At 43.3% G+C, this 21240-nt stretch overlaps 1 protein-coding gene across 2 annotated transcripts in view; it reads left to right on the forward strand.

Annotated features, from left to right (window-relative positions):
- Clcn1 (chloride voltage-gated channel 1) overlaps positions 1–21240 on the forward strand; it is a 30236-nt gene that overhangs the window by 2206 nt on the left and 6790 nt on the right. The window contains exons 2-17 of one of the 2 annotated variants that reach the window (XM_028776386.1): positions 2154–2274; positions 2657–2788; positions 3377–3505; positions 3894–4027; positions 5196–5273; positions 5693–5771; positions 6313–6391; positions 11078–11203; positions 11518–11602; positions 11798–11899; positions 12161–12245; positions 12483–12632; positions 17412–17481; positions 17637–17747; positions 19214–19427; positions 19656–19789. In XM_028776386.1, coding sequence (XP_028632219.1) covers positions 5269–5273; positions 5693–5771; positions 6313–6391; positions 11078–11203; positions 11518–11602; positions 11798–11899; positions 12161–12245; positions 12483–12632; positions 17412–17481; positions 17637–17747; positions 19214–19427; positions 19656–19789 — 1240 coding nt within the window. In that variant the 5' untranslated portion in view covers positions 2154–2274; positions 2657–2788; positions 3377–3505; positions 3894–4027; positions 5196–5268. The remainder of the gene's footprint in view (positions 1–2153; positions 2275–2656; positions 2789–3376; positions 3506–3893; positions 4028–5195; positions 5274–5692; positions 5772–6312; positions 6392–11077; positions 11204–11517; positions 11603–11797; positions 11900–12160; positions 12246–12482; positions 12633–17411; positions 17482–17636; positions 17748–19213; positions 19428–19655; positions 19790–21240) is intronic. The other variant, XM_028776385.1, reaches the window with a different exon arrangement.

A 21240-nucleotide genomic window follows, 5' to 3' on the forward strand; every position in this document is an offset into this window, starting at 1 on the left:
CTTCTCTTCTCTTCTCTCTTCTTTTGTCTTTTGGTTTTTCGAGACCGGGCTTCTCTGTGTATCCTTGCCTGTCCTGGAACTAGCTCTGTCAATCAGGTTGGCCTAGAGCTCACAGAGATCCACCTGGCTCTGCCTCCAGAGTGCTAGGAATAAAGGCGTGCACCACTACTGCCTGGATAGTTAGAACACTTTCTGGTGACAGGACACTTGGCCAAAGGAAGACTAGCAAGTTTAGTTTGGGGATAGAGTTCATCCAGATTCCAACATTGAAAGCAAGCAGGAATGTAATATGTCTTCTTTTTGTCTAATGTTTATGAAGGGAAATACTATACTTGCATAGAAACTAGAGTGATGTAGAACTCCCAGGATACAACAGTTATCAGCATTTTATCAATATGGTTTTGCCCACTATCCCCACCTCAGTCTTACATACACTACTAAAGGACCCAAAGCATTTTGTCAGGATAGTTCTGCCCCAATCCCCACTTCAGTTCTGCACACACTAGAGGGCTCGCAAAGCATTTTGTCAGATAGTTTTATCCCTCCTTCCCACCTCAGTTCTGCACACACTAGAGGGCTCTCAACACTTTGCAGACATTTCATGACTTGTACATTTGGGCTTTGATTTCTCCCTCCCTAAACCCATCATAATGTGGTGGTTAATGCTGGACCAGCAGAATAAATCTGTCTCTTAATAGTGTTTTCCCAGCCTGAGTGTTTGTTAGAAGGGACCAAGAACAACTGTTTCCTCGTTTCTCCCAGTCTGCAAGTCAGAGTGCTAAGGCAACCCCAAGCGTTGATCTTAAAGCGAAAAATTTTCTGGCTTTGTTTGTTTTTGAGAATGGATCTTACTATGTATCCCCAGCTGGCTTGGAACTCTCTATGTAGACCATGTTGGCTTCAGATACACAGAGATCTACCAGTCCCTGCCTCCTGTGTGCTGGGACTAAAGGTGTGCACCACCGTGCACAGCTAGGAGTGGTTTCTCTCTCTGGGTTACTGGTGGAGTTTGAAGAGAGATGATGATTTTCACATGAGCAGGATAGTTAGTATGTGCCTGCTCAGGACCGAAACATCACACTGCTGCTCATATTGTGAAATAAGATCTCTTCTACCCAGGCTGTCCCAGAATCACGACCTGGGCTGACCCTGGCCCCAGAGGATGAGTTAGTGTTGAGTGTGTGGGGCCGTCATGAAGTGATTAGCACTCTTATACATCCTTCACAGACACAAATGCTAACAGGGATAGGTCTGCCCTCTTCACTTGTCGGTGGGACCCAGTTAGCTCACTTTGGGAAGTAAATTAACTTACATTCTTTTTTTTTTTTTTAAGATTTATTTATTTTATGTGAGTACATTGTTGCTGTCTTCAGACACACCAGAAGAGGGCATCAGATCCCATTACAAATGGTTGTGAGCCTCCAAGAGGTTGCCAGGAATTGAACTCAGGACCTTTGGAAGAGCAGTCAGTGCTCTTAACCACTGAGCCATCTCTCCAGCCCTAACTTGCGTTCTTGAGCCCCATTCCTGTTTGTGTCTATAAGCTCTAAAATGTGAGATGGATGGTATATAAAACCTTTAATAAGGAAGCTGAGCATCTCAAGGCAGACAAGCATAGCAAGACAAAACACAAGCAGACCCCATCCAGCATTGAAACTATATAACTACATTTACTATATAGTTATATAACTATATGGTTATATTAACATACTTACCTAGATTTCTGTGACCTCTCTTTGTCTAAGTTGGGATCCTAAGATGGTAAGTCAATGCAGGAGTGACAGGGAAATACAGAGACATGCAGAACACAGGGTAATACAGGAAATGCCTGCCTGGTATGGATGAGTAATTTCCATACAGTTCTTAGTACCTCTACTTCCAAGTAGAAGTTTCCTGATAAAAACTACTATGGACCAAGACATGTCTGAGTTGGGAGAAATGATGAAACAGAAGCAGGCATGGAAGAGCAATGGAAAACAGAAATGTGTGAATGGACAGAAGAGAGTTGAGAGAAGACCATAACAATCTGCGTGCAATCTTCAATGCCCAGGATTCAAAACAGCTCTTCTTTTCTCTGTAAATCTATGTAGTGCCTTCTGTAGCCTTTTTGACTCTTCAACAAAATAGACACTGACCATTCTTTATTCATACAGATATATGGCCATCACAAAGAACGATATTCATATATGGCACAGGACAGGGGAATGCCCAAGAAGATGGGCTCCAGTTCTACCGTGGACAGCTTGGATGAGGACCACTATTCTAAATGTCAAGGTGATGGGAGCTGAGGATAATAGGAGGTACAGGGATTAGGAGAATAACCTGGGTTCCCTATTACACATCTCCAACATGGGAGTGCGCATGCGTGCGTACACACACACACACACACACACACACACACACACGTTGGCTTCTTCTTTCCCAACCATAAGAGACAATAGTCTTACATGAACACTGTATGTACATGGACATTACAGGACACTCCAGGAATAAGGTGGTAGTGCTTTCTGGAATGACAGGGACAGCAACTGGCAGAGACTTAAAGAGATGTCCAGTGACTAATACAGAGACAAATCCCACTTTGACTCCTCAGCCTGCTCCCAAAGAAATGACTAGAGAGCTGCTTTCTTGCTTCCTTCCCTTTACCTCTCCCTAGACTGTGTCCACCGCCTGGGACGTGTGCTGAGAAGGAAGCTGGGGGAAGATTGGATCTTCCTTGTGCTCCTGGGCCTACTGATGGCTCTAGTCAGCTGGTGCATGGACTATGTTAGTGCCAAGAGCCTTCAGGGTAAGTTCTCCCTGGACTGCTGCCCTCTCCCTTTTCCATATGGAAACTATTTTGGAGTTCTTGCCTAGAGTAGAGCAGGTGTGTTTGAACTGAGCATGTTGTGTGAATGACCAGGTATGACTCTGGCTCCAGATAAAACTAAACTTATGGAGAACCCTAACACCGCCCAGGCCTTTCCTGCCAGCTGCCATGCAAGCCATGAGTACTCCCCTAACAGGGTTACTGACCTGTGCTTTCTCAGTCTCATCACCGAAGTTTCTAAGTCTTAGGAGCCAGTTGTCAACCCTTCTGTTGTCAGTGGTTACCCTATGGCCTCTAGCCAAGTGCCACTACATCTTATTACTCAACTGTGACTTGCCCCACAGCCACTGGCTGCCTCCGCCAGAGGGAACTTGGACAAATAGCCACCTCCCTCAGCTCAGCGTTTCTACAGTGAAAGGAATGCCCTGGGGCCAGGCAACCAAGATGCCCAGGGCATGAGAGCAAGTTGTCACACTATCTAGTGACATGAATGTGAGGGTGGTGGTGAGATGATCTGACTGTCCACCTTCCCTCAATTCTAACTGACTCATGGTCTGTGTTCTGCAGCCTACAAGTGGACTTATGCCCAGATGCAGCCCAGCCTTCCTCTGCAGTACCTGGCCTGGGTCACCTTCCCACTCATCCTCATCCTCTTCAGTGCCCTCTTTTGCCAACTCATCTCTCCCCAGGCTGTGGGTGAGTACTTTCTATAAGACGACACAGGCTGGTATTTTACAGACCTCCCACTCTGAACTGCCCCCATCCTCCTTAACACGGTTATCTCCTTTCCTATCTCTACTTTCCTCTCCCTTTAAACTCACACCTTAGCTCATACATACGTTATCTGGATTTTTGTTTTCTTCTGTTTTGGTTTTTTGTTTTTTTATTCTTTTTTTTATAGTCCAGTGTTTATCCCCCTCCCAGGCTACTCTCTGACTGTTCCACATCTCATACCTCCTTCCCCCACACCCCCATCTCCAAGAGAATGTCCCCACCCCACCCCCTCCCCACCAGACCTCCCCACTCCCTGGGGCCTTAAGTCTCTTTAGGGTTAGGTACATCTTCTCTCTTTTAACCCTTTTAGGCTCTGGAATCCCTGAGATGAAGACAATTCTTCGTGGTGTTGTCTTGAAGGAATACCTCACACTCAAGGCCTTTGTAGCCAAGGTGGTGGCCTTGACAGCTGGACTGGGCAGTGGCATCCCTGTGGGGAAAGAGGTAAGTATTCATAGCTGAGGGAAGGGATGGCAGAGCTGACTGGACTCAACTAGGGCCAAAGGGCAGTAACAAGGGGAAGTCTTGGAAGTTTGTCACCCTGGGTTTAGTGACACAACTACTAGAGCTGGGGAACCTTACAGTAGCCCCTCAACTGGGCATAAATAAGGTTTGGGGCTGGGAAACTGCTGGGAAGAGGGGTGTTGCTCTGACCTGTGAGATGCATTATCCCTGACTTCAAACCGAAGATGCCAGTAGTAGGCCCGAGTTATGACAACCAGAATGTCTCTAGAAAATGTCTGCAGTCTACATAATCTGAACCAATCTCCTTGTCTTATTTATTATTCATTTATTTATTACTTATCTTTGATTTGTGTTTGGTTGTTTGCTTGTTTGAAATAGTCTCATTCTGAAGGGCAGGCTAATCTGGAACTTTTATGTTGCTCAGACTGGCCTATCAGCACAGTCCTTGGGTTCCCCATTATTTGCACATGAGAAAACTTGAGATGTATAGTGAGACTTCTTCCTTCAAGCTGCCAGCTAGGTTCCTTCAGCTTCATCCCTGTGAGCACACTTGCCCCTCACCCGCCCCCATTACCATTCTGCACAGTAGCCAAAGCATCTTTCACAGCGGAATTGGATGTGTCTGACCTCTAGTCAGGAAAGTCTTGAGAGCTTTCCATATCACTTAATGTAAGATCTTCACTCCTCCCTACAGTTGGCCAGCCCCACAGTCTGCCGTCATCCCTGTGCTTGGATTATAAGACTTCTCTCCTTTTTTCATGGGACCATGCCATGCTGCTCCCACTCAGGACTCCTGGAGTATCTGTTTTCTAGTAACTCCCACTCTGACACCCATGAGGCTCACTCATGTAATTATCATCCAAGGGACTAACTCGAGTGGTGATTGGCCAGGGAAGGCCACCTTCTCCAAGTCCCCACCTTGCCTCTTTTGCCTCACTCCTCTTGGTTTGCTTCCTAGGCTGTGGTGTTTTTTGATAGCACACTGATTTTTTCATCTCTTCCTTCCTCGAATGAGCCTCCTTTAAGGCAGAACTTTTGTCTGGCTTCTCCATTTCTAGCAACTAGACTGGAGCAGGAAATTCTGGTTCAATGGCGTCTCCATGTTTCTCCTCCATCCCTGAGCCCTGTCTCTCCCATTCTCTTCCAGGGTCCCTTTGTCCACATCGCCAGCATCTGTGCTGCTGTCCTCAGCAAGTTTATGTCCATGTTCTCTGGTGTCTATGAGGTAAGGTGAGGCAGTACAGCACAGCAGGGACCAGTTGGTAGAAGGAAGCCCTCAGTATGTGCAGAGAGCAGGGGAGGGTTGCCTGCTGGGCTGGCCTTGGTGCTGAAGGCGGCATCTTACTAATCCATGCTCCAGTTCTCCATGTCCGGCCTGCTGACCCTAGCCATATGATCCCTTCTGTCCAGCTTCTGTCTATCTTCCTAGTGTCTATCCCTTCCTGATCTGTGTCTCCCTTTGGTGACTGAGCCAGGCCTACTCCATGTTACCTTCCTACCCACATGAACTGTCAATTCTTTTCCATGTCTCCTTCTGTGCCACCCCATTCTTCTGTGGTTCCTGACACATCCACCCTGGTTTACATACCGCCTGTCTGTCCCCTCTCTGCCACCTGCCTTGCCCGTCGTGCTTCTCTGTTGCAGACCGTGCCTGGGCAGCTTGATCTCCTGGTGCCAGCCTGTGCAGTGGGCGTGGGATGCTACTTTGCAGCCCCTGTTGGAGGCAAGTTTCACTTCCTCCCTACCTTGGTTGCCTGAGCCAGACTTGGAGGGGTGGTTGGTGTCTGCTGTAGCTTTGGAGTTGAGTGGCCATGCTCACTGAAGTGACTTACGGGTGGGCAACCAGGGAGTGACTGTAGATTGCTGCGTCTCGGCTCCAGGGACCCGTATGTTTCTACCCAAGAGCTGAGTGCTCTCTTGACAGTGGCTGCTCTCGCAGCAGTGTTGGTTTTCTGTTGGAGGGAAGTCCTTGGCACCTCTTGCTACTTCTCCTCAGCCCCTCTTTGTTTCATCACTATTTGTTCACTTGCTGGGCATCTATTTGCTTAACATGTTTCTTGATGTGTTTTGGATTGTTGGCCTGGAGCTCATAAGGTCACTTCCTGATTGTCAATTCTCCTGGCCTGGAATCACAGGGATGATGGGACCGTGTTCATCCTGTGATGTAGGCCTCTCATTCTCTTTTGTTTCCCATCCATGCTTATTCTCTTCCCATCTCTCTGCCTCTGCCCTTCTCCTCCTACCTGTCTGTCTCTCCCTAGTAGCAGCCATACTATTACACTGACATCCTGACAGTGGGCTGTGCTGTGGGGGTCGGTTGCTGTTTTGGAACACCACTTGGAGGCAAGTCTGCCCTATCCCCAGTGCATGAGCCAACCAGCTGGTTCTTGTCAGCTTCACCTAGTGCTACAATTAACCAGTTCCACTAAAACAAGAACTGCCGGCCGCTCTTAGGTAGCACTTGCCTTCTGCAGCCTTCTAACCATTTTACTTGAATTCCCACCTCATACTGTGAGTGCAGTTCAATAGAGCATCACAGAAAGATCAGTGGCTGGAGCAGGGGCATGTTGGCAGCACATGCACAGCCAGGTATTAGAAACACAGCAGCTCTCCTGGTCTCCACTTACGCTAAAGCCTTTTTGCATTGCCAAGACTTTTCCTTTACACATACTGTTCTGTAATAGGAGATTCTGTGTACTTCCCTCTCCAAGGGAAAACTTACCTCTTTTGTTTTATTAGAGACACTGGTATTTCAGTAGTCTGTGTATAGATTAATGATGAGCTTTAGAATTGGAAGTGCTTATGGGAGCTTTAGAGTAAGTTAGTTTTTATATGCCAGCAACTAAAAAGTGGGTTTAACTGTTTCTATCCATATAAGAAAGACAGTGATATTATCATATGTTAGTAGAGACAGGATACGATTCACAAAAGGCAGGCCTGTTTATTCCCTTATCAAAGTTGAGCTGTAGCTATGTTAGTAGGGCAGGGATCATATGGCTCATTCACTGAAATCACTGATGATGGAACTCCATGTTGGTAATTGAGGAAATGCAGCTATAGAAGGGCTTATGCTTCTTAAACAACCCGTTGCCAGAAGCCTCTTGTCAATGATGAAACTTCAGTCAGTCTTCTCATAGAGGAGTCTTCTATGAAACTAAATGGCTTAACTCAGAAATGATGTATGGTTAGAGTTCAAAACTAATGAAAGCATATTCTCTATGCCTTGTTCTCACATGGTGGAAGCACGCAGTATAAGGGCATCCAGGAAGCGTGTTCACCACTGGCATCCTGTTTACACTTCTCTTGTCAGCTCCAGTCATTAAAGTCGTTAGCCCATCAGTGAATGGTAGTGAGTTCGAGTTTCTGCACGTTAGACGTTCACACCCATATTTATTCACACGCTGTGTTTGTTTACCCTTTAGTCTTCCAAATCAAAGAAGACTATATGGTTGTTCTGGTTGTCAGAAGCGTTAAAGTGAAGGGAATCTACATTCTCTTCCCGACACTGCAGTTTATGAGCAGTCCAAGGCTCTTTCTGGTCTCGTCACTTACCTTAGGAAAAGGTATAGTAAGGCATTGCTCTTGACACAGGAAACTGCTAAACACTTGTAAGTGAAGGGGCTGTGCTCAGGCTGTTTGCATTATGCAGCAAATGACAAACCTGTCTGCAGGTGGCAGTACTTGATTCTTTTTTGTGAATGTAGAATAACTGAGAGGAAAAAAATGTAGTGTTGAGATTTTTTACTCACAACATAGGCAGCTGTTATGATCTTTTACTCACAACTCCAAACTCTTTGTACTGGTCAAAGTAATATAATTCAGCATCCTACTGAGACAGCCAAAGCCCTTTTGCTCCCATTGTGTGCCAGGTAGTGGGGTTGGTCCTGCTACTCTCAAGGGGCTGAGGGAGACAGGCACACAGATCATTGCAGGCAGTTAAGTGCCCAAGTGGCTTCCTAGGCAAAGTGCAATGAACCTCCAAGGCAGCCTGGGGGAGCCTGATCTGCTTTATGAAAGAGCCATTGTTTGCCATGGGCGTAATTAGTAAGTAGAAAAGGAGGAAAGGCAACCCTGAACAGAATGGACAGTATCCAAAGTCAATATCTGCTGTTCCAGTAATAAGTAGTACTAGGGAGAATGGCAAAGTATACTAGGAAGTGAGTCAGAACAGATGAGTGGACCTCAATCATGAAGGTCTGCAGAAGTCATGCAGAATAATACAAGTTTTATTCTTTAGGGCAGGATTTGCCCAAATATGTTTCTCAGCGCACAGTTTTTCCCAGTGTTAATAGGTGTAACGGGTGAAAAGCCTCTCCAAGTCCCAGTTGGTTAGAAAAATGCAAGATTGAAAGGAATAAATAAGTAATTAAAACCACATGAACTGGAAAGGTAACGAGGACATCTGAGCTGTTGGAATGTGTTTTGAGTTCCCAGGATGGCTGCAAACAGCATTTCCAACCAAGCCTCCTTTGTAGAGACCATGTCATGGGACTTGTGTTGTCTCATGAGACTGACTTTGTGAAGTATTGTCATGGCTGAATCGAAACCATGGAAGGATTTGAAACAAGGAAATGACATGGTTAGCTCAGCCTGCCTATGCAATCCCTTTGGCACAAATGTGCAGGATAGAGTTGGCTGTGGATTAGCAGGATTGATCTAAGATTAACAAGAAGACTATTGTCCTTGTCCTGATTCTACACGATGACAGGCAGAACTGGGCAGCAAAGGAGACATAGGAGGGGCTGAGAAACTAGAGTGGAATCAAGTCATACCGATACTGCCTGGTGGCTGGTGTTTTGTGAAGATAGCGAGTTCTATATCAACATCCAGGCTCGCAGTGCTTGCAGTGCACTAGATACTGATAGCAGTGACCAAGAGAGAGCACACGGGAGGTAAACTGGGTCTGGAGGGGAGTGAACAAATTTTACTTAGAGGATATTGAGTTTAAGATTCCTATGGCATGGCCAAATATAAAATAGGCAGCTAGGTTGATAAGTCTACAGTCCAGGAACTGAGTTTAATCTAACCAGTATCCATGGCTGATGCCACAGGCATAAGTGAAATTGAGAAAGAAATTGTGTTTGTGAGTAGAAGGAGATGGAGGCCAAGAGCAGTGCCTTCACTGGACAGAGGTGTGGCATGGGGACCAGAGAGAAAACAGAGTGGAAGAAGAGAGCAATGTTCCAGATCTAAGACACCAGAGTTTCTAACTGCTGCTCATATTCTTAAAACTCTGTTTTCTTTTAACAGCATATTTTATGCTTGTCTGGGGCTAAGATGAAAGTTAGCTCTCACTCCCAATCACACTGTGACAGACCTGCTACAGAAAAGTCTCCCTAGTCTCTATCATGCAGGAAAAAATGGTTGTAAAATGTAAGTTGGATACTTGCACTCAGGCAACACAAACCTGGTTTTACTTTTATTATGGCAACATGATTCACATCGTGGACTTCTGCCCTTGAGCTTTAAAGCAGGGTGGGGGGAGGGCCAGGAAGAGTGGTGGGCATAGCTCTTTATTATGAGGCTTCAGTCTTTGAAATTCCCTCTCTGTGTTCTTTCTTCCTCCATATCCTCTCGTCTCCTCTCTACTCCAGTGTAGGCATTGAATCTCAAATGGGTGCTCACCACTACGCCAGGGCTTAGTTTCCTAAGAACCTCCAGTCTCAGAAAGCTTAGTGTGAACAAGTAACTATGTCTGAAAGTGGAAAATACAATCATCCAAAATACTGGGAGAGTAGGATGAGAAACAGATGCTTTCTACTTGACAAGGAAGATGAGGATGGCTTTCTAGAGAAGGAGACACCAGAGAAATCCTCTGCCAAAACAGGTTTGGCTCCAGAAGAAAATAGCCCTAAGCCACCATCTCCTTAGTACAGAAGACTCAGTGAGACTAGTCACTGTCCCCTGAAAAAGAAAAGGTGGAGGTCATGAGGTACTTGAGAGATGTGACTTTTAAATACAGGATGGGGTGAAGAGAATTCCTGTTATGTGAGCTGCTGTCTGAATAGGGAGGGAATGGCCAGCCTTGAGCAGACCAACAATGCACACCATGAGAAGAGGACAAAGTTTGTCTTGTTCAACATGTTTTGTCTTTCCTGTTGGGCTTGTCCTTGGCTCCATCTCAGTCCTCTGTCCTCCTGTTTGATATGGAAGAGGCTTAGCTAATGTTTAGGCAACGTCATTGATGACCTAATCAAATATCAACTCCGTTATCCTAAAGCTTAGAGATACGTTTCTTTGTTGTTGCACATGGTGCTTTTATGGCTTCGTTGGCATTCTTCCTTTGGCTCAGCACTCCTTGTGTATGCTACACCCGCCCTCCTCACTTTTTGCTTGAGCCTCTCCCCTCAGAACATGAATGAGTGACTAGCTGCCATTCTTTTTTACCTCACTCACCTCGCTAAGCATGATGGTTTACCTTCTTCTCACCTTGGCTGTCCTGGATTTGGTCCTTGTGAGTCACATTTTGTATCATCGTCATTATTAAGAACGATCCTCTGCTTTCTTTTTCTAGAATATTGAATCTTATAGATGTGCACAATGCCCTATGCTGTCTTTCTTATTTCTCATAAACTTGCCCTTGGGTGGAGGAATTAACAGGGAAACGAAAAGGGGTGTCAAGGAATATGCAAACCCTGAAGCCTCTTTGGCAACAATGCTGACCACCTGCTCTGGAAGCTTCTTCTCGTTTAATAATTTTACAGAACTGTTTTACCTTTCTATAAATCTCCATGGATATTGGACAGTTGTGAACCCCACTCAGTGCTATAATTTAAGTACAAAGAGACTTGAAGTTCAGGGAGTTAAGAGCCTATCGATTTCCCATCTTTTCTGTACCTCGTTGGTTCACATTCCTGGGCTGAGGGTAGAAAAAGCCTCCATAGACAAGCATGTGGCTATAGTAAGGAACAACAAGAAAACATCACTTCCACTGGTGCGGCACAGACTCCCAGTTCAGGTGAAGCTCCTGAGGTCTCAGCAGTGGGAAGTGTGGGGTGTCTGCACCTGACCTGCTTCCCTGCCCCATAGGAGTGCTGTTTAGCATCGAGGTCACCTCTACCTACTTTGCTGTTCGGAATTACTGGCGAGGATTCTTTGCAGCCACATTCAGTGCCTTTGTGTTCCGTGTCCTGGCGGTGTGGAACAAGGATGCTGGTAACAGGGGAGGTCTCGGTGGAGGTGGTATAAAATAGGGGTGGTGGTAAAGTAACGGAAAGTGTAACTCTGGAGCACTTCAGATAAAGAATGAATGGTGTTGTTTGGGAAGCAAGAGCAAGGCTCGGGGTCTAGGGAGGAATTAGATCATGGTATAGAGAATATAAGCATGGAGAGATGCTAGTAGGAAAAGGGAACATTCAATGGAAGAGAAGAGCTGAAATTGAAAGAAGGGACGACACCTTGACACGTGTCTTCCTGTCCCTGCGGCTCTCTGTGAGCTCCCACCCAAATGCTGCCTTTTCATCCTACAGTCACCATCACTGCTCTGTTCAGAACTAATTTCCGAATGGATTTCCCCTTTGACCTGAAGGAACTCCCAGCTTTTGCTGTCATTGGGTTAGTTGGACCACTCTTTCTGGGTATGGGGAGCGGAGGCTGGGATATGGCTGTGGACCAGGAAGAAGCTGTGGGAAGCATAGATGAAAGTATGGATTAACCAGGGGGCAGCTGAAGAGTGAGAGAAGGGGAAGCTGATTTGCTTCCCTCCAGAGTCTGGGTCAGAGCTTCCACCCCTGTGACTTATACCCTTAGGATTTGCTGTGGGTTCTTGGGAGCTGTTTTCGTTTATCTGCATCGCCAAGTCATGCTCGGTGTCCGAAAGCACAAGGCTCTCAGCCAGTTTCTTGCTAAGCAGTGAGTCATTGCCCTTCCCTTGCCCTGCACACTTAACTTTTCTGATTTCCCCCCAGCAGTTCCTCCTTTAGGTGAATGCTACGTTTGGCTATGGGAATCTCTGGTAGGGGCTACCTTCCCAAGTGATCATTTTCTTGACCAAGAGAATATGCCCTGCTGAAATGAATAGAAGAGTATGGGAACAACAGCTTGGGCGCTGAGTATGGCTGCACTGTGGGCTGGTTAAGCTGGGGATAGAGCTAACCATCTTTTCTTTTTCAGCCGCCTGTTATATCCTGGAATCGTTACCTTTGTCATCGCCTCACTCACCTTTCCACCAGGAATGGGTCAATTCATGGCTGGAGAGGTCAGCTCTGGGGGTGTCTAAGAACAGGGGGTTAGCTCATACCTGTGGCTCTGGATCTAAGTCAGGAGCAGGACAATTGTTCATACTTGGAGCTTGCATAGTTTTACCCAAGGTTAGACGTTCTCTCAGAGAACAGAGCAAAAAGAGTTCTGGACTAACGAGGCTGGGGATCCGTTCTCTAACAGGACATACAGTCCATTCGTGGAAAACCTGCCTGCTCTGCTTCTTCCCTCACAGCTGATGCCCCGTGAAGCTATCAGTACCCTCTTTGACAACAACACATGGGTAAAGCACATAGGTGACCCCAAAAGCTTGGGCCTGTCAGCTGTGTGGATTCACCCCCAGGTCAACGTGGTCATCATCATCCTTCTCTTCTTTGTCATGAAGGTATTCTGCCCCACTACAGCCCCTCTCAGGTTCTGTCTGTTTACAGTAGAGGAGCCCAGGCCTTGTACAGGAAGGGTAGACCTTCATCTGCTCTGTGTCCAACCTAGACAGAAATCATAAGGAAACCACAGCATAAGTTGTCTGTCTATCAAAATGAACCAGGATGTAGTTTAATTGCTCCATTCATGTCAACTTAGTGATGTTGGCCATAATTGTAATAACCTTTTTAATAGTTCCCCTTGTTATCTTTTTAAGGCATCAGAGCAGTCAAGTAAATTTGAGCATGACAGAGTTTAGCAATAGAGATAACTGTGTAAAAACCCCAGGCCAATTAACCAAATTCCTCCCACATGTTAGACAATTAGGTATTTAATCTCCACGGATTTGTTATTTAATTCCAGGTGATTTGCACACAAACCTCTCTCATCTCTTGTCTAGAATTTTGAAGGTGATGAAATACCAAAATCAACCTTATTAAGACTGTAAATAATTTTTACAAATGTGATTATTCTCTATTCAGGCAGAGTATAAGGGTTTCTAGACTAGACCAGTTTTTCTAACTTTAATTAGGAAATAAAAGCTAATACCTTTACATTCTTTCATCTTTAGATTCGTCTATCACAAATTATAAATGCAGAGCCTTCACATTATTACCTTGCACAAAGATTTTTGTTTTTATTTCCAAACCTGATTGTGACCCCTATATAGTTGATGATTGTCTGATATTTCCTTTTGATTTCTCTTTTACTAATAACATGCCTTAAATAAGCAAGCCAGTATCTCCTGTGGGGATTGGGATTCTTATAGGCATCTTTATTCAGCCTAAATTCTCTTGCTTTTCAATACCTTGCTTTTTATGATACTTTTATGATTTTATATTATACAAAAATATGAATCACTAAGTTATATTAGTATTGTTCTTATAAGACAGTGACTTCATTTGTTGAATAAATGCTATGAAAAACCAGGTGCCAAATGCATAACTCTTGGTCATTGGTTTTTGGCTAATTTTATATTTCCTAGTTTTCTGCTGTTGCTTGTTAATGTATTTTTCAATGATATTATTATTAAAGATGCCAGCTGCTTCACACACCAGGTCTCCGTTCACAGGCTTAGGCTCCCAGGGTTTGCTGTGGATTTCTTCTTTTCCAGCTTATTCACTGATGATGAACTAACTTAATCCATATTTTGGACACTTTATATTTACCCTTTATGTTTCTTTCTTCAAAATGAATGCTAACTTTTCCTGAAAATATTCCAAAAATATTAGGATTTGATGTCTAGACTTTCATTTATAATTCTCATCTTCTCTAACTTATAAGTTCTGGCTTTCTATACTAGTTGAACTTACTTTACTGGGGAGTAAAGTTAGGTCTTCTTTTATAACACAGACTAGCCTTAAACTTATCCTCTCCTGCTGAGATTATAGCATGAACCCCAACACAGTAACTCTGCCTTGCCTGTTGAATCTACAATCCCATCGGCAGGAACCCAGTCCATGTTTTGATATTATTTCAGAATCTATTATCCAATAATGGTACAGCTTGGTCTAAGCTGTATGTTACCTTTGGAGTCCTGCAGACTGCTAAATTGTCAAGATTTTGAAAAGTTTTCTAAAAATAAAATATCTTTTAACACTTACTCCTTACGTTATCCACATCCCCAGATTCCAAGTTATGTATCTTCCCAACATCAAGCTTATTCTCAGAACCCCACTTGGATGATATGGAAGGATTCATCTGTATGTCACTATAATTAACTTCTCACTGAATTGTATCCTAGAGAACATTCATATTGTAAGTGTATAAGAAAAAGAAACACATTCTGGGCTATGTTTCAAGCCTAACAGTTTATAGAAGATCTACACTATTCTTTAATACTTCTAATTACAAAAGTATTCCTTGCTGCAAATTCTGTTTCCCCAGTCACTGCTTCCCAGTATTTTCATTGCTTAATCTCTGCACTCACAACAGTACCCTTATTTTTTTCAAATGTGAAAAATAGAACATGTAGTCAAATTAAAATAAAGAAGTACTTATATCCATCTGATTTTTCCTTACTCTAATTAAATATCTGAGGTAGCCTACCTTATAAAGAAAAGAGTAATTTTTGGCTCACAGTTCTAGACATCCAAGGTTACAGAGTCACACCAGTAATGGCGCTCTTGCTAACAGAATCCTAAGCTGTGAGGAACATTACACAGCAAAACAAGAAGCACCTGTGTTTGGGTTCATCTGTCTGTCCTTGCTCCTCAGAAAGCTGCCAGGAAGCCATCACTAATGTCTCATCCCCGTGTCTTGTCTAATCCTAACAAATTTCGAAAGCCTCCTCTTCAAAGCACCACAGCTGGATTAGGTCCTCACCCCCTTGATACCACAACAGAGATGAATTTCCAAATGGAAGCCTGTAAGACATTCAAATTGTGATCAGTCCAAAGCAGGGACTAGTACTAGTGCCACTTTTCATAATTAGACTTGAAATCTCATCCATGTCCATGTGACCTTCTGGCTATGTCAGGGAGGGAGCTTACATTCGCAGTTCAGCTGCTTCTTAATATTGGTGAAAGGGATGTCCTACTTCCCTACCTTTCCCAGTCTCAAGGTGTGCGAAGTGTCATCATGTTGTACATGAAGAGATTTTCCATGAACATGAATATAATTCTAACGTCTCTGCTCCCTTTTACTAAGGGTAATACCATTGCCTATGTTGTTGAGTTTTACCTAGCCTGAGGCTCTGTGGGAGCCTTTTTGACTGGTTTTCATATTCTTCTTGTGATAGGTCTAAATATAATGAAGTCAGTGATAAAAGGTTTCTAGTTTCTCATTTTGTTAGAACTGGGTCTTTTAAAACATAGATGTTGCTTGTACAAGTGCCACATGACTCTTGGGTTTTTTCTTCATGTACCAATAGCTAAAAAAAAAAAGTTTGCTAATCTCAGTCACCCTCTTTGTGCCATGGGAGTTGATAGCTTTAGCACCCCCTGGTCTGGATTTACACTTATCTGGCAAGATAATCTGCTTTATGCTCCAAAATCAGACCTATCCATTGCCTACCATCTGTATCATTGGAGCTTTCACATAATCCCAGCCTACAAAATCCCTTATGACTGCCATGTTCTTATTCCCAAGAATACATGAGAGTGCAAGGATTCTTGATGTGCTAAATGTCATCACTTAAGAAGCTTAAGCAACAAGTGCATGGGAATCCTGCCTCCAGATTGTCTGAAATGGTCGCCTCCAGAGGTGTCTGCTCATCTGCATTTTTAACAAGTTCTCTGGATGAACATTACTTTAGAATGTTTTAGTAAATATTAAGCTTTGAGGAACCTTTACTGTTTTGCATGAATATCACTCTATCAGTGTATTGTCTTTCTTTACTTCCTGTCTACATTTCTGGAGCATGGTGCCACTGCAGAGGAGGCAGAAGTAAGGCTCACCCTGGTGCCACTGCAGAGGAGGCGGAAGTAAGGCCCACCCTCTGCCCGCAAGAAATCATCACTCTGCATCCTCTTCACTTTGCACATTTAATTGCAGTTCTCAGCCATCTTGATGATCATATTCTCATATGAAGTAGATATTTTGATTCATCTCACGCTTCTGGAGAAAACGTCTCTCTGAGTCTTCATCATTGCCTCTTGGGTTCAGCCTTGGCTTGAAGCAATGCTTTCTAAAGTTCATAAAAATTTATTTTTTATTAATGTATCACACATATAATTCAAGGAATTTCAAATACTTTAATCTTTACAGCTTTCTAGACTTTCAGCTGTTTTCATTTTGTACCTAATTAGTTTGGAATCTTTTTCTAAGATTTATTAACTTACATAGGAAGTACTTTCAAAACTATGTCTCACGCTTTTATTTTTTTTCTTTAGATATTTAATGTTTAGCCATTATTCTTGTTCTGCTCTATTTCTGAATTCTTCTGCATTCCTTGCCTCAGAATGTACATACTGCTTTTGCTATAATTGCCCCAATTTCTGTTGGAATGGTGCCTTGCAAGGTTGACCTTGGATATCTTTTCTGCTGTATTGAAAGACTAATCAGGTTCTCAGTTTGCCCCTGTGGTACAGCCAAGACATATCAGTGATTTTTTTTTTTCAGTACTGGGCATTGATCACAAGGCCTCACAGATTCTAAGAATACATTCTATCCCTGTATGTTCCCAGGATCCAGATATCATTTTGATCCTTGTCTAAGGTGGTTTGATATCAGAGACAAAGGCTCAAGCAGAGCAGTCTTCTCTTCAGGATCCCTGTGATCCTTACCTTCTCAGTGCCTTTGTAAATGCTCAAATCAAAGCTAAATTAATCCTACAAAAGTTCAGTAGACTTTAAGGTATCTGCTACATTGATTTGGGGCCAATTTATAAAAATATAAGTTGAGACAGTAAAAGCATCTTCCAGCTTAGCATCTTAGACCACTCCACAGAGATAAACTTCCTGGGCTGACGGAGTTCACTGGGTGAGGGTCATTTTGGAACAGTGAAAGAGGGATCTTCTGGAGCTCCCTTGTTCTAGATCGCCAAAAAGAAAATATAGTCACTCAAAGTTGGAAGGATTTGTGCTAGCCATCTGGAGGAATTTTCTTATCCTCAGCCTAAAAGTACCAAGTTTTTCAGGCCCTGGAGAATGGTGACAGACAAGATGGCTTCCAAAAGGGTTAGCTATCCCAGGACATTTCTGTTATGACTCTTGAAGCAGGAGGGAGGCGGGTAAGGAGCAGAGAGGGGGATGGGGTAAACTTTGGAAAGGGTACTGTAATGTTTCTTTTTTTACCCTAGTTTTGGATGTCCATTGTGGCCACCACTATGCCCATACCCTGTGGAGGCTTCATGCCTGTTTTTGTGCTAGGTAAGGGTTGATGGTATCATACTAATTGCTACAGTCTGGGTGGTTGGTGGAAAAACCTAGGGTGTTAGTACTCTTAATGCCTAAGCACATATTATGCTGAAAGCATAGTGACAAAAAAATTATCTTAATATTTTTCTTCTTTATCTTCCTTCCAGGAGCTGCATTTGGAAGGCTGGTAGGAGAGATCATGGCCATGCTGTTCCCCGAGGGTATCTTATTTGATGATATCATCTATAAGATCTTACCTGGGGGCTATGCAGTAATTGGTGAGACATATTCCTAACCTCTATAACCAGATATTGAGTACCCCACATCCCTATAATCAAAGTCTGCTAGCACATCTTCCTTCAGTGTACAGCAAATTAGTTTAAATACAACACTATTTAATTCAAGTTTTGTTCAAACAACCAGCTCTTGGCTCTGCCTCTCACGGTTTCTTTTTTGTAAGCCTTAGTCCTCCGTCCTGTGGAAAATGGACATAGGAATCAAATAAGAAAATAAGAAGGGGTAACCTGCATTGTCTTTGCATGTTTAGTAGCTCTTCCTGATAATTATGGAACCTATAATGCATGTGACAGGCCAAGTCCACCCAGATTGAGCTGTGCTGATGGTACTGGAGACTTAGAAGACAGGAGTGAGAGGTGGGAGACATGAGCCCTGGCCTTCTAAGATGCCCTGTGAGGTAGACCCGTGCATGGATCGCAACTGCCTGATCCTAGTCCACTTATAAAAGCTTCCTTTATCAATAGGCCTCTTCGCTTCTCTTCATGCCTTCAAGCACTTCTCTTCTTCTATAATTTACATTTCCCAGTGTACATACACTATGTAGTTGATGTTCTCAACATCTCTGCCTGACACCTACTAGGATCATACATCCCATGTTGGACTTTGTTTATTATTATTTTATTATTTCATTTTATTAGCTTTAGGGTTTTGTTTTGTTTTGTTTTAGGTTTTATTAGCTTTAGGGTTTACTAGCTTTAAGGGGTTGTTGTTGTCATTGTCATTGTTTTTGAAACAGGGTCTCTTTACATAACCCCAACTGTCCTGGAACTCACTAAGTAGATCAGGCTGGCCTTTTCTCGTATTTGAATAAGAAATACAGTTAAAGTATGAGTGACTAATGAGTTGATAAGAAAACAATTTAAAATATGTAAGACTGATTCTACCATATAGAATCATAATGATTTAGACATGTAAGAATTTTAGAAGATATTTAGTGACATTTTCAGTCAATGGATGGGAACATGGAATCCCAGGGAAGTATGCTTTTTTATACAGTAGACACAGAATCGGAATCTGTGGATCCTGATTAATAAAGATAATGCCATTGCTCTATATCTACAGCATGATTCTTGAATTTTCACAGTATTCATTCATAAACTATTGGCATTGACACAAGCAGCTCAAAGTAAGTTGCCACCACTGGGTCTTTACTGTTCAGTGGAAAAGTAAAGAATGGGTAAGCTCTCACTGTGTTCACATTATGAATGAAATGCTCTTCATATGCACAGACTTTGTGACTTATTGAATGTTATGCATAAATTAGATCAAACGGATAATTTTTAACAGGCCAGCTTTCTAGCCCTTACTCTTGAAAAGTAGAAGTCCTAGAATTACTGACACTGACCAAGGTCCGTCTCTTATTCTGTGTCATTCTCACTATACCCTCATTTATTCTCCATGTCAAGAAAGACAGCTCCAACCCATTAATATATTCCTGTCATTCCAGGAGCAGCAGCTTTGACAGGGGCTGTCTCTCACACAGTCTCCACAGCTGTGATTTGCTTCGAATTAACCGGTCAGATTGCTCACATCCTGCCCATGATGGTGGCTGTTATCTTGGCCAACATGGTGGCGCAGAGTCTTCAGCCCTCCCTCTATGACAGCATCATCCAGGTCAAGAAGCTTCCCTATTTGCCAGATCTTGGTTGGAACCAGCTCAGGTCAGGGCCATTAGCTGGAATTAGTTTAGATGTGGGAGGTGGGAGGTCCTGGAGTGGAGAATGAGTCTAGCATCAGTGTTGGGAAGCACTGTTTCTTAATTGTTTTCATGTTTCCATACACTTAGTAAATACTGTGAGTGAAAGGAAACATGACAGACCTTGTGGGAAGAAGGGAGGGCTAGCATAGGCCAAGAGTGGGCTAACCCAGGATGCTTTCTCCCTCCTTAGCAAATTTACAATTTTTGTGGAGGATATCATGGTACGTGATGTGAAGTTTGTTTCAGCTTCTTGTACGTATGGGGAACTGAGAAACCTACTCCAGACCACTACAGTCAAGACTTTACCATTGGTTGACTCCAAAGGTAAGTGCAAAGTAAAGGGCCCAACTAAGACTACCAAGCTGGTGACCAGCAGGTTGTGCAGTGGCAGAGAGCACTGCTGTCACCTTGGTTACTTTCTAATGCTGATATTAAAACATGTGATGAAAACAGGTGATGGGAAGAAATGTTTATTTCAGCTTATGGTTTCAAGGAGTACAGTCCCGTTTCATAGAGATGAAATGGTGGAACAGAGCAGCACACATCATGACAGGCCCCCATGCCTTCCAAGATGCACCCCCATTTTTGTGCTTCTATTTTTTTTCTGAGATGCAAAGCTATGAGATCATGCTACCTATATTCAGAGTGGATCTTCCCCCCTTATTTAATCTGTAGTAATGTCCTCATAGACACACCCAGAAGTGTGGCTCACCATTCTCCTGGGTGATCCAGAATCCAGTTAAGCTGACAATAAGCTTCACCATTGCAGGTATGGACTTGAACTCAGAGCTATCCAACTGCTAAGGGAAGCTCAGTTTGTACTTATTGAGGAACATGCTCTTCCTCTAGAAAAAATGAAACAAAACACAGCCATAACACAGGCACACAAAGGCAGTTAAAATCCAATTAAGGAAGTGTGGGCAATTCTATTATTGCCCATATTCATGACAGCCATGAATTTTAAAGTCTTCCTGAGCTTGGAATTAGTGAATAGTTTGCAGAAGAATGTTCCAAGGGGAAATGCAGAGCTAAGTCTTTTGACTCTGGTCACAACATTTTTGCTAAGCAATCAATACATAGCTGTGTTTTATGTGTGTCTCTCTTTTAAGATACCATATTTAATTGATATTTTTTCATTTATTAACCCCGAGCTTGTGGCCAACAGCACTGTAATCCTACCTAGATAAAAGTCATCTAACATATTTTCTCAATAAGGCAAAGCACAGTCTTTGCTTTCTGTGCTCAGAAACAGTAGACAGCACTTCAGCAGCGCATCTGAGGGACATTTTAAACAGCAGAATCACCACACAAAGCAGATATTGGAAAAACACTGCTTAGATAGACTGCTAACAGAACCCTTGTTTCCTCGGGCTGAAATGGGAAGGCCGAGTGCTGTTTGTTCAGCCTCAGCTGGGAACATGAGATTCACGCGGTTCACTTTGTTGTTGCTTTGTGCATGGCTGCGAATTACAGCCAAGTCATCTCTAGTATTGGAATCACAGATATATATTCTGGTGAGTAAGTTAGTTCACAAATAGAGCCTTCATAAACAATGTGGGTCAACTGTAAATCTGACCCCCACACACACCCACACTTAATTAAATTCTGTCATTTCTTTAATGGCCAACCTAAAGAACAGTGAAAACTCTTGCTCACAGAGGAGTAAATGGCTTTGGTAAATGTTGATTTCACATTTCCTTCCATTTATCATTCCTCCTGCCCATCAATTTCACTCTAGTGTGTATCACTTCTCACTGTAGTTTGTCTTTCTCATT

The sequence above is a fragment of the Grammomys surdaster genome, unplaced genomic scaffold (genome assembly GCF_004785775.1).
Source record: "Grammomys surdaster isolate TR1022 unplaced genomic scaffold, NIH_TR_1.0 269, whole genome shotgun sequence".
Lineage (NCBI taxonomy): Eukaryota > Metazoa > Chordata > Mammalia > Rodentia > Muridae > Grammomys > Grammomys surdaster.